This window comes from Python bivittatus, unplaced genomic scaffold, assembly GCF_059951505.1.
Source record: "Python bivittatus isolate LINGU-HERP-01145 unplaced genomic scaffold, Pbiv_v1 ctg000850_np1212, whole genome shotgun sequence".
NCBI classification, from domain to species: Eukaryota; Metazoa; Chordata; class Lepidosauria; order Squamata; family Pythonidae; genus Python; species Python bivittatus.
Window position 1 is genome coordinate 40,977,429 of NW_028277112.1, and position 15,095 is coordinate 40,992,523.

The 15,095-nt window shown below is 36.7% G+C and overlaps 1 protein-coding gene across 2 annotated transcripts in view; it reads left to right on the forward strand.

Moving 5' to 3' along the window:
* The window catches only part of PTAR1 (protein prenyltransferase alpha subunit repeat containing 1), a 36,888-nt gene extending 22,295 nt beyond the window's left edge, over window positions 1–14,593 (forward strand). For both annotated transcript variants that reach the window (XM_007435220.3, XM_088129925.1), the window contains 3 exons: window positions 29–242; window positions 5,787–6,103; window positions 6,532–14,593. In XM_007435220.3, the coding sequence (XP_007435282.1) occupies window positions 29–242; window positions 5,787–6,103; window positions 6,532–6,877 (877 nt within the window). In that variant the 3' untranslated portion in view covers window positions 6,878–14,593. The remainder of the gene's footprint in view (window positions 1–28; window positions 243–5,786; window positions 6,104–6,531) is intronic.
* Window positions 14,594–15,095: the final 502 nt, after the last annotated feature.

A 15,095-nucleotide genomic window follows, 5' to 3' on the forward strand; every position in this document is an offset into this window, starting at 1 on the left:
CTTTTAATTCTCTGTACTACATAACCAGACGATGGGTACTGCAACATGTAATCCAGGAAAACTCCTTGCCCACTCTTGTGACTAAAGGGAACTTAGAAGCATTACCCACAGAAAAAACACAGCAGCTGGTGAAAGAAGAAATGGATGTTTGCTGTGATGCTGCTGGACGATATCCAAGTAATTATAATGCCTGGTCCCATCGTATCTGGGTGTTACAGAACGTGGCAAAGCTTAATACAAAGGTATGGTTCAATAGAAATTCTACATTTGTTTGTTGGAACACTTTTTAAAAATATTTGGAACTGAATTCTGTTAATTGTGACTAGCAAGTGTTTGGGGAGGTAAGAAAATAATAAAAAGAATTGTATTGAGCTGACTCAGAAAAATAGACTAAAGCTGAAATCACCTACAGTACTAAACACCCTTGACAGAAATAAGTAGAAAAGCAAGGTGATGAAGATGAAAGTTCCTATTAAAATAAATATGAGGTGGCAGAGCCTCACCATTCTTGTTTGAGGTTGGAAGTTAAACAAGGCTGGGCCTAGCTAATCCTAGAACAGGAGACCCTTAGGAAATTCCAGGGCTTTAGGCTAAACTGGGAAGTTGAAAAACTTCCTGGAAGAAACCACTTCTGTACATAATGTTGCTGACAAAATGGCATAGATATGTCAATGAAGTAACTAGGAGTCAAGCTCGACACAAGGGTATCTTTTTTGTTCAACAGATATTTAAATGCCATTTCTTATTCTACTGTCTGTGGTCTTAAATTTAAATATGAGAGCCAGTTTGGCTCTGGGAAACCAGCCTTAACCTGGTTAAGGCACCAGGTTAGAAACCAAAAGACTGTGAGTTCCACTCCCACCTTAGGCACAAAGCCAACTGGGTGACCTTGGGCAGCCATTCCCTCTTAAACCACTTCCGAAAATCATGCCAAGAAACCTGCAGGGACTAGTCCAGGCATCCGCCAGGAATCAACACTGACTCAAAGGCACAAAAAGTGAGAGGAAAGGTATTTAAAAACAATGTGCATTGTAAAAAGAGCCAATTTAGTGTAGTGGTGTTGGCCTAGAAACCAGGAGACTGGGAGTTCTAGTACCGCCTTAGGCATGAAAACCGGCTGGGTGACTTTGGGCCAGTCACTCTCTCTCAGCCCAACCCACCTTACAGGGTTGTTGTGGGGAAAATAGGAGGAGCACTATGTATGTTTGGCACCTTGAGTTACTTATAAAGTAATAAAGGTGGGATAAAAAATCTAAAAAAATTATCAGTATAGTTTCAAAGAGGTCATGCAATTTAGAAACACTGTAGTGTTATTTATGAGTCCCTTCAGATTATCTAAGCTTATCCTGGTTTAATGGATTAGCATGACATTAAACAACTGGAATCTTGCTCACAACTTTTCAAAATCTGTTATCAACAAAAACAGAGAAGCCTATTTACAAAACAGCTGGTTCCACCCCTTTGGGAGATATTCAAGGAGTGTCCTCTTTGTCCCACTCTCTTTGGGAGATATTCAAGGAGTGTTAACAAGTGAATTCTGTTAACAAGCTGAAAGCTGTCACATCCAGCTTAAAATCTAAAAGGACAATATTCTTATGATATTTATTATTGTTAGTCACGTAGTTAGCCAGGTGTTTAGACTGGATTTGGCAACCTACCAAGTCCTGGATTTGGCAACCTATTGAGTCCTTCCCAAGGACCTGGGATAGGCAGATGTTGTTGTCTGATGGTGTTAAGGGTATCATCGCAGGATATAAGCTGTTCCAAGTAAAGCTGCCTTTTGCAATTGACTGATGGTGATTTTGTCAATGCCAGTGGTGTTCAAGTAATGCTCGCTCCAGATGTTTTGGGATTGCACCTAAGGCATCTATAACTATTGGTACTATCTTTGCTTTCTTTTGCCATGGTCGTTCTACTTCTATTTGCAAGTTTTTGTATGTTGTGATTTTCTCCAATTCTTTCTCTTCTATTCTGCTGTCTCCAGGTATTACAATGTCCACTATCCAGACTTTTTTGTCTGTCTTATCAACAGTTGTTAAGTCTGGGGTGTTATGTGGCAGGTGCTTGTCTGTTTGAATTCTAAAGTCCCAGAGCACTTTAGCGTCTTCATTTCAATTACTTTGTTTTGTGGTCCCACCAGTTCTTGCTTGCAGGCAAATGGTATTTCTTGCAGATATTCCAATGTACCATTGTTGCTACTTTGTCATGCCATTGTTTGTAGTCAGTCTGTGCGATCTTCTTGCAGCAGCTAACTAGGTGGTCCACTGTTTCTTCAGGTTCTTTGCAGAGCGGCATTTGCTGTCTGTTACTGTCTTCTAAATTCTGGCTTTGTTTACATTTGTTCTTAAGACTTGGTCTTGTGCAGCCAGAATTAGCCCCTCCATATCATCATCATCATCATCATCATCATCATTATTATTATTATTATTTATTTGTATGCTACTGGACTCTCAAGAGCTCTGGGTGGTTCCCAACAAAGAAATTACAATAAAATCAATAAAACATAAAAGATAAAGGTAACAAATAGCAAGCACGATGAAGTGAGGGGTCTCACTGTCCCTTGTGGAAGGCCTGGCTGAAGATCCAGGTTTTCATGGCTTTTCTAAACAACAGCAGAGTGGGAACTATCCAGATCTCAGGAATCTCGTTCTAGGGGGCAGGCGCTGCTACAGGGTCCTAATAGGTGACATTCTTTAATCTTTAATTTTATATTGTGGAGTTGTTTTGATGGAATGGAATTTTGAAAAGAGATTACGTAAAGAGCTCAGGCTTCTCTGTCTACCAACAAGACAACTCTCCAAAGTTAGGGCAGAATGGGAACAAATTTGGTAGGGAAGGAAAAGCCAACAAGAAAGTTAGAAATGGGGTACTTCTGGCCAGGTGCTGTGGAGAAAAATGCCATAGAAAAAAAATCCCCAATGGCTAAAGAACAGAACATTGCTGTTTCATTCTAAGCCCTCCTCTTTTCTGGTCACAAGCTCCAAAGTAGAACTGCTATAAAGAGGTTGAAAAGAATTCTAGAAGCTGTACTTTGCATGCTTTATTTTTGCAGACTTACTGAACTTCCGCAAAATTATTAATTTTGCATTCTGTCATCTCTAACATCATTCACTATCCTCTTTGAGCACACCAAAGAGAAGGGTGTCGAGTGTACAAAAGCTCTATTCAGTTCTTCATATGGAAATTATTTAGGGCGCACCTTCTTCACCTGCTGATATCTCCATTTTGTTATCTGAGAATCTTCTAGTGTCACAAGGTCATAAACTGAAAAACATGTCACAAGACCTAAGAATGAGACAATCTGCCTAAGACAGCCATCCTGGGTTTTAACCAAGGTCACAATGAATGTTGTAGCTTAAATTATAATACTTTGCAATATCTCAGGACGTTAATATATAATTTCCGAACAGGAGACTCACTACACATGCTTCTATGCCACTGATGAAGTGAGGCTATCCATACACAAGCATAGCAATCAGTCCTTGCAATTAAATACCAAATTTTAAAATATATTTAGTGATTTTTTTTAATTTAAAGGTTATTGTTTGTAGCATGGCTGTGAAGCAAGCAAGTATGATTCAACTATAAAGATTCAAATCTTTTTTCCCTAGCATTCAAATAACATTATTTTTATCCATTTTCAGGGATGTAGATTCCTAAGCTTATGTCTGGAAATACTAGCCTTAGAAAAACAGATTTCAGATCATTTTTGCATGATATATGTTTTTTATATGGAAGTGCCATGGCAAACTTGGTTCAGTGGCAATAAAGGTTGCAATAAAATAGAGAAGGGGATTTGGCCCACAGCTAGCTGTTTCCTCTGTGTGGCAAACAAATAGTATCCAGTGATTTGTTTGCCTGGTCTCTCTCTCATGCTCTTCTGCATACTAAGTGTTGCCATGAGGAAAATGAGAGGGAAGAGGGGACAGTGACTGGAGCAAACCTGAAAGTCTATTCATGGAGTGCAAAATCTAGCACAGTGTTTCTCAACCTCAGTGACTTTAAGATGTGTGAACTTCAACTCCCAGAATTTCTCAGCCAGCATGGCTGGCTGGGGAATTCTGGGAGTTGAAGTACACACATCTTCAAGTCACTGAGGTTGAGAAACACTGGTCTAGATAGTAGTTACTGTGGGTGATATGGGACAAAGATGTGAGAAAACAAAAATGAGAGACCCTACCCAGTGGCACTACATAGCCCCTGATCATTTCTCTCCAGTGGAGTGCAGCATCCTCATAAAGGTGGTTCCTAAACCTTTCAGGTATAAAGGTCCCTTTTTTACATCAAAATATTTTGCAGGAACCCTGATGATGACAGTCCATTTAAGACCACTGTTGACTGAAATAAAACCTAATGACAAAAAACTACTATAAATTCAGTAATCATCAGTAATGTTTTTAAATGAAATTGTGTTTTAATCATCACAAGAGCATGTGCTTATAATTGGAATATAGTATTACATATAGAAAGAGCCAGTTTGGTGCAGTGGTTAAGGCACCAGGCTAGAAACTGGGAGGCCATGAGTTTTAATCCCACCTTAGTCAAAAAGCCAGCTGGGTGACCTTGGGCCAGTCACTCCCTCTCAGCCCTAGGAACGAGGCAATGGCAAACCTCTTCTGAAAAACCTTGCCAAGAAAACTGCAGGGACTAATCTAGGCAGTCACCAGGAGTCAACAATGACTCAAAGGCTCATACGCACACATTAATATATATATATGTGTGTGTGTGTGCGTGTTTGTTCAACAGAAGGGTTATCAAGGGAGGAAACCCTTTGACAACCCACTAAATTGGTCCAAAGGGGTGGTGATATTTTTACCTTTCCACTCAATTCCTCCACCCCAACGCTTTCAAAAAATAATAAATAAAAACTAAAATCTAACTAGACTGTTTTTTTAAAGACCAAGCCTTCCACCCCACCCCCCCGTACCTTTATTTGGATGAGAGAGCCCTTGTACATCCATAAGAAGCAATCGCATCTCTCCTGTTTTGCCACCAGGAGGTGGTGGAGTACAATAGGGGATGCCAGGGCTCTTGTGGAGCCTAGAAGGGCCTCCATGGCTAACATTTAAACACTAGCGTGTATGTGCATGGTAATAGAAATACTGGTGGCTGGCTGAAGGAGACCATGCAGGTGCCTCCTCCCACTTCTTGAGTGTGAACTTTATCGCTTAGACCCACTAGTGCCAAAAAGGGCCAAGATAAGCTGCTGGTGCAGCCTCAGAGCTTGAGTGGGACGGGTGTAAAATTTCATGGAAGAAGTAATATGTAAGTGTGGCTATAACAGGTGGGATGCTATATGGGGTCAAGGAGAGTAGGATAGGGACACATATATGGGAGTAGTGCTGGTTATGGATTGAGTGCATATATGTGCAACTTCTAGGAATCATTGCCAGTCATGATGCAGGAATATGACAGTGGTGGGAAACCACGTTTTGTCTATGCTGGGGAGAGAGAAATACCAGCACTGGTTAGGAAGAAGGAAGTAGGAACCAACCCACATGAATTGGTGCTGTTCCTTCCAGACTTCCTCCTAGGGCAGTTCAGATTTCTCATTGTTCACCTTTCCCAGGCAATGAAGTATGCTTTGTTTAGCATCTCTGTAAGCAGATGTTTTGCTGTGTTTTGTTTTCCATGTTTAGTATGTATCATAGGCTCCTTGCAATAACTCCACAGCTCTCCAGAGGTCCATGGTTTGGGGGACATTGTCATAAAGGATAATTTGAAGATGAAAGCTGATTATTGTGTTTATATTGAATGCTTCATTTTATTATGTTCTTAATTCTCAGATTCTTCTTGATGAACTTTCTTCCACTAAACACTGGGTTTCCATGCATGTTTCAGACCATAGTGGATTCCACTACCGTCAGTTTTTATTAAAATCTTTGATTGTCAAAACTGGGACTGATTGTACTATAAAGATATATGATCACCCAACCAATCAGCAAACATCCAATTTTCCAAAAGATGAAGGAGATGATGATGCAGAAGCTTTCTGCATGGAAAAGCAACAGCCAGATCACCCACTATATCTGAAAGAGGAAATAGAGCTCTGCACTGATTTAATTAATACTTACCCAGGGCATGAAACGTTATGGTGTCACAGGTGAGAAAATTTATTTAAGAATATGGGGTTGAAAGGGACAGTTACCTCATTCAAATCCAGTGCCTTTTTCCAAGTCAGCTTCCTTTATCTGGTATCTTGTGATATGTTGAGTTCCTCCTCTAAATGCCCAGGCCTCTAAACAGGTTTGGTGGGGGTGCATGAGGGGTACAATTGTAATGATCCATCAGCAAGGTAAATTCTGCTGGCAGATGGACAAAATTATGCAATATTATTTTATTGCCTTTTCATGGAATTAATAGTATGTGTAGCTATTGTATTCAGCTATTGTATTGTATTCATTTACAGAAGGTAGGTTATGTTAAATTGGAGCTTAGTCTTTCAAACTTTCTTTTATACTCAATATTTAGAAGAAGGTCATGTTAAAAGACATAAAAGTTTGATTTCTGTATGTTTTTTGTTCTTTAAAGACGTCATGTGTTCTACCTTCAACACCGCTTAAAGAAGAAATGTCCACTTCCAAGCATCTGGTCATCCACTTCAAACAGTAGTGATGGGACAGTTAATAATTCACATCCTAATGTTACAGCTGGTCATACAACACAAGCCATGGATGTTGACAGCTTAACTGAATGCAACAAACAAAGCTACAGTCAAGAAACCAAACGCCTGAAACGTGCTCCTGTGCAGGACTATATCAACATGGAAGAAGAATACAAGTTCATTGATCACATTTTGTCAACATGTAGGGAGGCGGACCAGGCAAGGTTTGCAGGTTCATACAAAAAATGGCTAGTTTCTTTTCTAGGTCAGTGAAGTTCTTTTAGAACTCTTTAGGGTCTTTGTTTAGTGCAATATCTTATTTTCAGACAGGTGTACTTATGGCCCCTGGCACTTTTCACCCCTTTGTTGTTCCTGTCAGTGCTAAACTTCATATGCTGATGTTGGGTTTAGTTTCATTTATATTTTTAAAAGCAGCCTTGTGTTAATTTTTATGGATCTTTGTAGGATAACCCCATATAAAAAAGAATTGTTTAATGTTAATATAAATTAAATGCAAATTTGAAAGTAATAATATAACTGGAGTAATAGGAAAACAGAAAGGTAGAGAGAAGAAATGAAAAATTTCATTTCTAAATACCTCGTCCATAATAAATGCACCTAAGTCATTGGTCAGTGAAAACAGTGGAAAATCATTCAGCATGGCAGTGTTAGAATGGTTTTGAGTACAAGTCTTCATTTTATAATTGCATTGCATCACTGCTCTTCTGACCTCTTTTCATTTCACATTTGAATTGTTCCAATAATCTTACAGTCCTATGACTTTTTTATTATAGTGAAAGTGGGATATAGCTTTGTGAAATTGGATAGTAATATAAAAAAGGTCTACTAAACTAAAACTAATCTCTCCAAATAAGAACAGTGGTGTTTAGGGGTTTCTCTGGCTTTCATGAATTTGGAGGTTGGAAGATACGGAAGTACAAGAAGATGACCAAGGAACAAAACTATCTAAGCTTATTCCTCCCTGTTATTTTCTTGGCACATGCAGATTCTCCATTTCCCAAACATATGAAACTTTTCACACCTGGACTTTTATTGTATGTGATGATGTATATGATAGGTATAGGGTGTAATAGACAATGCTGACCGTATGTGTTATCTTTGTAAAGATGCTTCACTTAATGCACAGTCTACCATGCACTGGGACTGATTCATCTTCCATTTATTGCAATAGGACCATATATTGTTCCTTTGCAAGACCCACTTAAATCACTTGAGGAAGTGCAATGCACCACAAAAAAGATTTGCTTCATTTGTTTCAGTTTTCTTCAGGTTATCCATGTAAATGCACACAGGAGAGAAGAACATGGGGATGCAAGAAAAAGAAGGTTGTTCATGATGGGGAGATAATTCCTTCTGTGCTTGAGCTGGACTGATTTTATGAAGGCTTTCAAAGAAACTAGTGAAATATGACTTGAAATCCATTTTTGCTTTCTTTTTTTATTTTTAAGCTGAAATTCAAGTTAGATTTGCTGCAGTCACATAGAGGCAACTGTAGTTATTTAATTTGGTTGCCCTTCCATTATAGATGTAAGGTCAAATTCTATCTTTCAGTTTGCATTTGTACCTCCCAGGGAAAGCACTTGGGATTTTATATGCAATAAAACCAAATTCCAAGTCTGGAATTCAATTGCAGAGTATTCCTGTATTTTAACCTTTGCTTATAGCTTGCAAAATTCAGGGGATATGTTTCCAGGGTTTACAGGAACATAACCGGAATGACTGAAAGAAAGTATAATTTTAAGATTCAGAGAAATAAGGATGAACAGTGCCATTATAAATGGAAGACCAAATAAAAACCTGCCTTTTACAGCTGTGACTGCATAGTATAAGAGACCTGTTGCAAGCAAACTGGAAGTTAGATAAATGAGCATGGTTCATAGCAAAAGTCTCTTCTGAAATGTGAGGTTGTCTAGAAACACAAATTGGAACAACTATTTTAAAATGACAGGTATCTATAAAAGCTATACAAGATCTTTACTTAGAATATAGATAAAAACTTGTGAAGTTGTATTAATTGAGAATCCATTTTGTGAACACTAATTTCATTGGTTCCTTTGAAGTCTCAGAATGGAAATAAAATGCACACAAGAGTCACATTTATTTAACTATGCCTCTGGGCGCTAGTGATTATTACCATACATTAAAGGCACCTAGCACAACTCTGCAGTACTAAGTAGCAATATATTAAGCATTTAGCATGTCAGAAGTCAAAATACTCAGACCTAATGACTGAACCAGGACACTACTGAGTAAACACCTAATCACCTTATCCAATACCAAGTGTTTCTTCATAAAATCTGTTAAATTTGTTAATACAAGCACAGCATAAGGATCAAGCAGTAAAGTTCATGGGTATTCTTAAGGATCCAGGAAGTATTACAATGCAATCCTAATTCGAAAATGTGCTGATTGGAGGCTCTGAGAATGAGGCACAAAGTGCCTCCACGGGGGGTTGCATTAATTTATTTTATTCATTCTACATCTCAAGTTTTGTTCCTCTGCAAGCAAACCAGCAAACTCCAAACAACTAATCTAAGTCTTCCTCTTACATACATTTAAAGGTTGCCACTTCTCCCCCCCCCCCGCCCCCATGACTGATGTTAGGATACACACAGTTTAACCAGCCTCTCTTCAGCTTAGTTGGCTATTTTGCTCACTTGACTGCTCATCTGCTGTTTGCTGTATTGCGTCATTACATTTGAACAGCTACATTTTATTTTTTTTATTTAAGAAAAACATTTATTTAAGATGTTATGGTATCTTTTTGCTAAATATAAACTGCAAATGTTTGTGGATATCATGGGGTACTTCAAAAATTAAAATCCCTTTAAAGAACATTAAATTAGGAGATCAACATAAGCAAACCATTAAGTAAAGAATGCATCATTATTTATGTATTGATCTAGAAATTAACTCTTCATCTCAGATACCTACTCAGATATAATTGCTAGTATCTTCAGGATGGCAGTTATAGCCCAGGTACTAATGAAATACTTGAACTTCTACTAGCCTTTTATATCATTTTTTTAAATTTAAGCCCTGCCTTGATAATGATTGCATCATAGTAACAACCTATTAAACATTTTTTTTTTTAATTTTGTATTGTTAAAACAGTGGGGAATGCCTACTATGAGTATTTCTCAGTATGCTTGTCATTATTAATGAAGAAGTATAGATTGGATGGTTTGACAATCTCTTTGAAGAGCTTTCTTGATAGTTACATTACTGGGTTTCCCCCCCTTATTGTTCTATCTCTTTGTCTTATATAGAATATTATTTGCATAATATGATTGGCTTTTCCTTAGCTTATCTGTTTAATAATGCAGTTTTTAACTGTTCTAAGTAAATAAAATCTGCCAGTATTAGGAAATGACTGGCTGTTAGCTGTACAGTTAAATCTAATAGGCTGGTTTTGAAAGGTGCCCAGTGTCCATTGAAAATAGTAGCATTTTTGGATAACAACAACAACAAAAATTGTATTTTAGTTCCATTCCAAGCTACAATGCATTTTTGCAGAGCATACAAGTGAACCTGAATTTTACAACCTTTTCTAATGCCAAAAATTAGACTGTCAGCTTATATTTGTTCTAGGTGTTTCAAGTGAAAGATGGATGTGACTTATACAAGCACCTAGACACATTCCCTCAAATGACAGCATTTCTTTTGGATGTTAAACACTTTTTGATAAAAAGCGGGGGGACCCAGTACTCTGAAATGTTTCAAAGGCAGCTTTCATTAGAAAACAAAGCCAGTACATGTTGATGAGACATTTTTCTCTTTTGCTGTGTTTAATTTGTAGTGTCCTAAATTGTTTCCTTCTCAAAGAGTGTGGTGTTACAGTGGGGAAAGTGGTCTCTTATAGGTAACACTTGACTACCTCCCAGAAACAGGGATAAGGCCATCTCTTTAGATGAGTTTCTTTTTAGGTAGAACCCCAATCTTGAGGTTCAGAAAGCAAGAACTATAGGAAGCCCATCTGATCTCTTAGGAAACACTTGTTTCAAATAGTTTTCTAAGTCAAAAAGCTTCAGTGCCTAGACTTCATTTTTCCATTTCCATCATCTGAGTACTATGCTGTTGTCAAATGAAGGAAATGGGCACATGTGGTCAGTTAATGCTTTCATTACATAGCAGAGTCAGTAGTGAAAATGGACTCTTCCCTGTGATTTCTACTTCATAATGCTATTTTACTCAGGGCATAGATTAACTAGTGCATTAGATACTTTTTACCATTATGGGATCTACTGTTGTAAATACTTAAATGCCTAAAAATGGTATTTTATCAGTCTAGCTTTCTACCTAATGTAACTGGTTAATAGCTTTTTTAAAAAACTTGTTGCTCTTGTTCTGAATACATAGAGTTTACTTTGCAGTTGAAACAACTTATTTTGTGTTTTAAATCAAAATAGCTGTGGGCCCCATCAGAGGTTAAGTACAATCTCTTCGAACTGGAGGGTTCCTGAAAGGAAGAGCTGGGATTATGTCCTACTTAACAGCACAAATTATTAATTTCTTCTGCTGCTCCTCATAACATCATAACTGAGCATGTCTTCTGATACCAAGGATATCAATCCCATGCAGATTCAATATTATGAGGCTGGAGATATTATACTCTTCTTGCTAGGTAGATATTTGTGTGTATTTAATACAACTAATTATTAGGAACATACTTTTTAATAGAGGGCATAACCTAGTAAACTTAAGCATATCATACAACCATTAATATTTACTCAGATGTAAATCACACTGTGTTCGATGAGTTTACTCCCAGATAAATATACATAGAATTGCAGCCTAGGACACATTTAAGTCCCATTAATTACTGTACTCTCTAAAAGTAAGACTTTAAGAGTGCTAAATGTTCACACTCAGAAATAAATCTCATTGAGTTCTACCAGACTACCATGTCTGTGAGTATAGAATAGTATCGTATAACATTTTAAATTGGCTAGATTTACATTTTGAAATGAGTGGAAAATGTTCAGACATAAGCGTGGAATTAAAACAGACGTAAGTGCGGAATTAAACACAGTAATGTATGGCTATGTGCTTTTAAAAAGCATGTTTATTTCCACTACGTATAAACTGAATGTAGCTTACATAAGTAACATTAAACACTAGTGGATTAAATGTTTTTTCATTCATTTCTTCAAAGGTTTAGAGCTTTTTCCTGCATTATTTTGTTGGATTTTTTTTAACTTTGTGAAAGACCCTGTTTCCTGTCTTAGTGCCATTTTAGCATAAATTTTCCAACAAAACTGTTTTCAGTTTACATGTTCTGTTGCTCCAAAGTAATCAAGTTGATTAATACTAATAGGAGAGCTCTTCATATGAAAAAGCCAGAACAAAGCAAAACTGTAGCCCAAATAAAAAGAAACCATTGTTTCCCACTATGTAAAATTCAGTTGTGATGAACCATGAATTTGCTTACAAACTCTTCTTCTTTCATGAGGTTGGAAGCTTTCTCTTTTGATTTCAAATAAACCACAGTTCTCCACAATGTTCAGGTTCATGTATTCTGATCCTGGCTTTTTACTAACTCTAATTTAAGCACGTTGCAGCTGTGCTAGTCTCCTCCTCTGGCAGTGAGAGGCAAGGAGGCAGTCAAAAGTCAGGGCCCCCTTGTGCTTTTTGATGTCTCATGAAATACATTGTTTCCAATTACTTCTGAATCAGGCCTTTTAAATCTTCAGTAGTGATGTGGGAATGCATTCTGCTGCTTTATCTAAATAATAAATTTTTCATTCACTGGAAAAAAGTGACCAAATGAAATTGTGTGCAGAGCACCAAAAATAAAAGTCTAAATGGCTAAATTGTCATTGTTCTGTGGTTCAGATGTAAAGAAGGAATTAATCTTCTAGCTTTTGCATTTTATTACAATAAGTGGTAATGAATTGTTAGTAAATTACTTGCAGCGTGATCATTTCAATTTGGTTAAAAACACTACAGTTTGACGCTCTGAACTTGTTTACATTACACCAGTAATTAATAAATAATTTATAATCTTTCCATTCCAATACAGTGTAAAGCTACATCAATGCAGGTTATTGATTTAACTATGGTTCAGATGTTCTTATTGATACTAATTTGTGAATGGCTGTTACATGATTCTAAGATTTGCCAAATTTACATTTTGCAGAAATGTAAGTGAAAATTACAATTCACTCTTAGAGTCACTGTCTACAGTTGCGTTCTTATTCTGGTGGGGTAGGGTTTGTGTATGCATTCATTTAATTTTATGATACCTTTCAAAATATTGTATACTGCCCTAAAACTGTTGGATAGTACAGAGAATAAATTAAGCAATTATTAATTAGCTTACTTCCCTACTGTAGATTCCATATATTCTGGAATTCCACTGGTCTGCCATTAAGGAAAGATAATATCTGTGAGTAAAGAGCAGAGTGGTAGCTAAAATGTTAATTTGAGTTATAGTTCCCTATCCAACCAGCCACTTGTGATTTTCTCTGGATGGCCTCAAACAAATTATGTTTTCCATCCAGAAGAAAAAGGAAGAGGAAGCATGTTAAAAAAAAAAAAATTGCAACAACTCATTTTAAGGTTTAGATCAGCTGACACACGCATGCTTGCTCAGTGTTTCCTGCTGGTAATTGTGCTAGCTTTATGATACTTGATCAGTCTGAATAGTTGACTAAGAGCAGCTTGCAATCTTTGCAGGCTAATGATTAAGCCACATTATAAAAAAAAATAGAAGATATATTCTTGACGAACAAATCCTTACAGTTTTGAGGCCATGAAGAATGTATCTGGTCAGGCATGGGCTCTTCTTTCTATGCTGCACTTCATTTGCAGTAACTATTGATCAGCCATATTTATATGTTTCTAAATAGCACTACTTGCTACTTAAAATACTGACACAGGATTTAGGATGCTAATAGCTTGAAAAGGATTTTCTTTAAAAAAAATTGTACAGTTTAAAATGAAGTTGTTTCTTTTAGGATGAGTCACTAAACAAATAGATTGAACAGTTTGAACAAACTACAGAAGCAATTTGAGTTCAGCTTTTTGATCTTATCTCCAACTTGTAAGTTTTTGTCATCATTTCCTGCAGAAAAATATAGGCAAATATGCCAAATTGTTTCACAGAAGGATCCATTTCTGATGCTAAAATATGGTTAAGATTACTGTTGGCATCAGTATTAAATCAAACACAGTGATGCTATGATGACATGACACAGTACAAATGTAAACCCTTTTTATGCTACAGTATTGCTTAGTAGAAGCCATTGTGATACTTTTCACAAGTGTGCAATTTCTTTGATTTTGCCATTTTGAAAATACATGGTACATATTTTGGTGCAATAAAAATATCCTTTTATATCTGCTCTCATTGTTTTTATTGCTGCTATAATTTAGATTTAAATTACTGTACTGTAAATACCTAGGAATGCCTAGTATTTTCCGTACTCGTCATTTTATCCCAGCTTCTTTATAGATTTGGCATCTTTTAGTTTGCAAATTGATGCTTAATTTTGTGATTTTATTAAATTCTGTGTGTACCTGGAGAAGAGTGGAAACTTCATTCTGCTGAAAAGGTTGCGGTAGCTGGGTTGTTATAGTAAAAGTAGATGACAACTACTGGTGTCCCATGTGTGCCCACAATATAAGGGTTTGGATTTCTGTATGTTAAATTAATTTTTTTACTTTTTCCTGATTACATCAAACTGCATTACAGACTGGCGCTTGGAGTTCTTTCCATCCCTAAGCAAATGTCTTCCAAATGTAATAAGCAAAATTACAGTAGTGACAAAGGCATTGAGCAGCAAAGTGAATTTTCCACTTATTTATCAGTACATTTGGGTGTTTATGGGGATTTTGTATGTGTTTATATAGAATGTTCAAGTACTAAGCACAGTGATAAGTTATTGTATTAGTGTATAAAAAGAAAAATAGTGTACTTTTTTTGGTTAAATATAGACAGTTTTTAAATAAATTTTTCTCCTAGAATCTCAGTCTTCCTCTTTCATTTTCATTCAATTCACTTTAAATTGTTTGAGATTCTCACTTGCTGTTCATATCTTTAGATATTAAAATTTACTGCTAACACTTAACATTGGCTAATGGGAATGACAACGATAAGTAATAGATATTAAGAATGGATATTAAGAATGATATTGTAGCTACAATCCTGTAGAAATCCATTTGAATGAAAACCGTAGAAACAAACATATGGTGCAGTGAGATAATTGCTCTTGCATATATTACAAAGTACAGAGGATTGTATTATATTCCACGTGCCAGTCCCCTAACAGCTGTCACTTAGAAGAGTTTGAAGTACCAGGAGATTTCAGTGTTGAAGGCTCCATGCTTCTGGCAGCTGTCATATCAGATAGGAATTTGGACACTTTAGCACTCTATTGTTGTTATTACTATTGAATCCAGTCCATTTCAAATGTCACTCAGCCCTAAGAAACTGACAGGAAATAACTGCCTAAGGGAGCCAGCATGA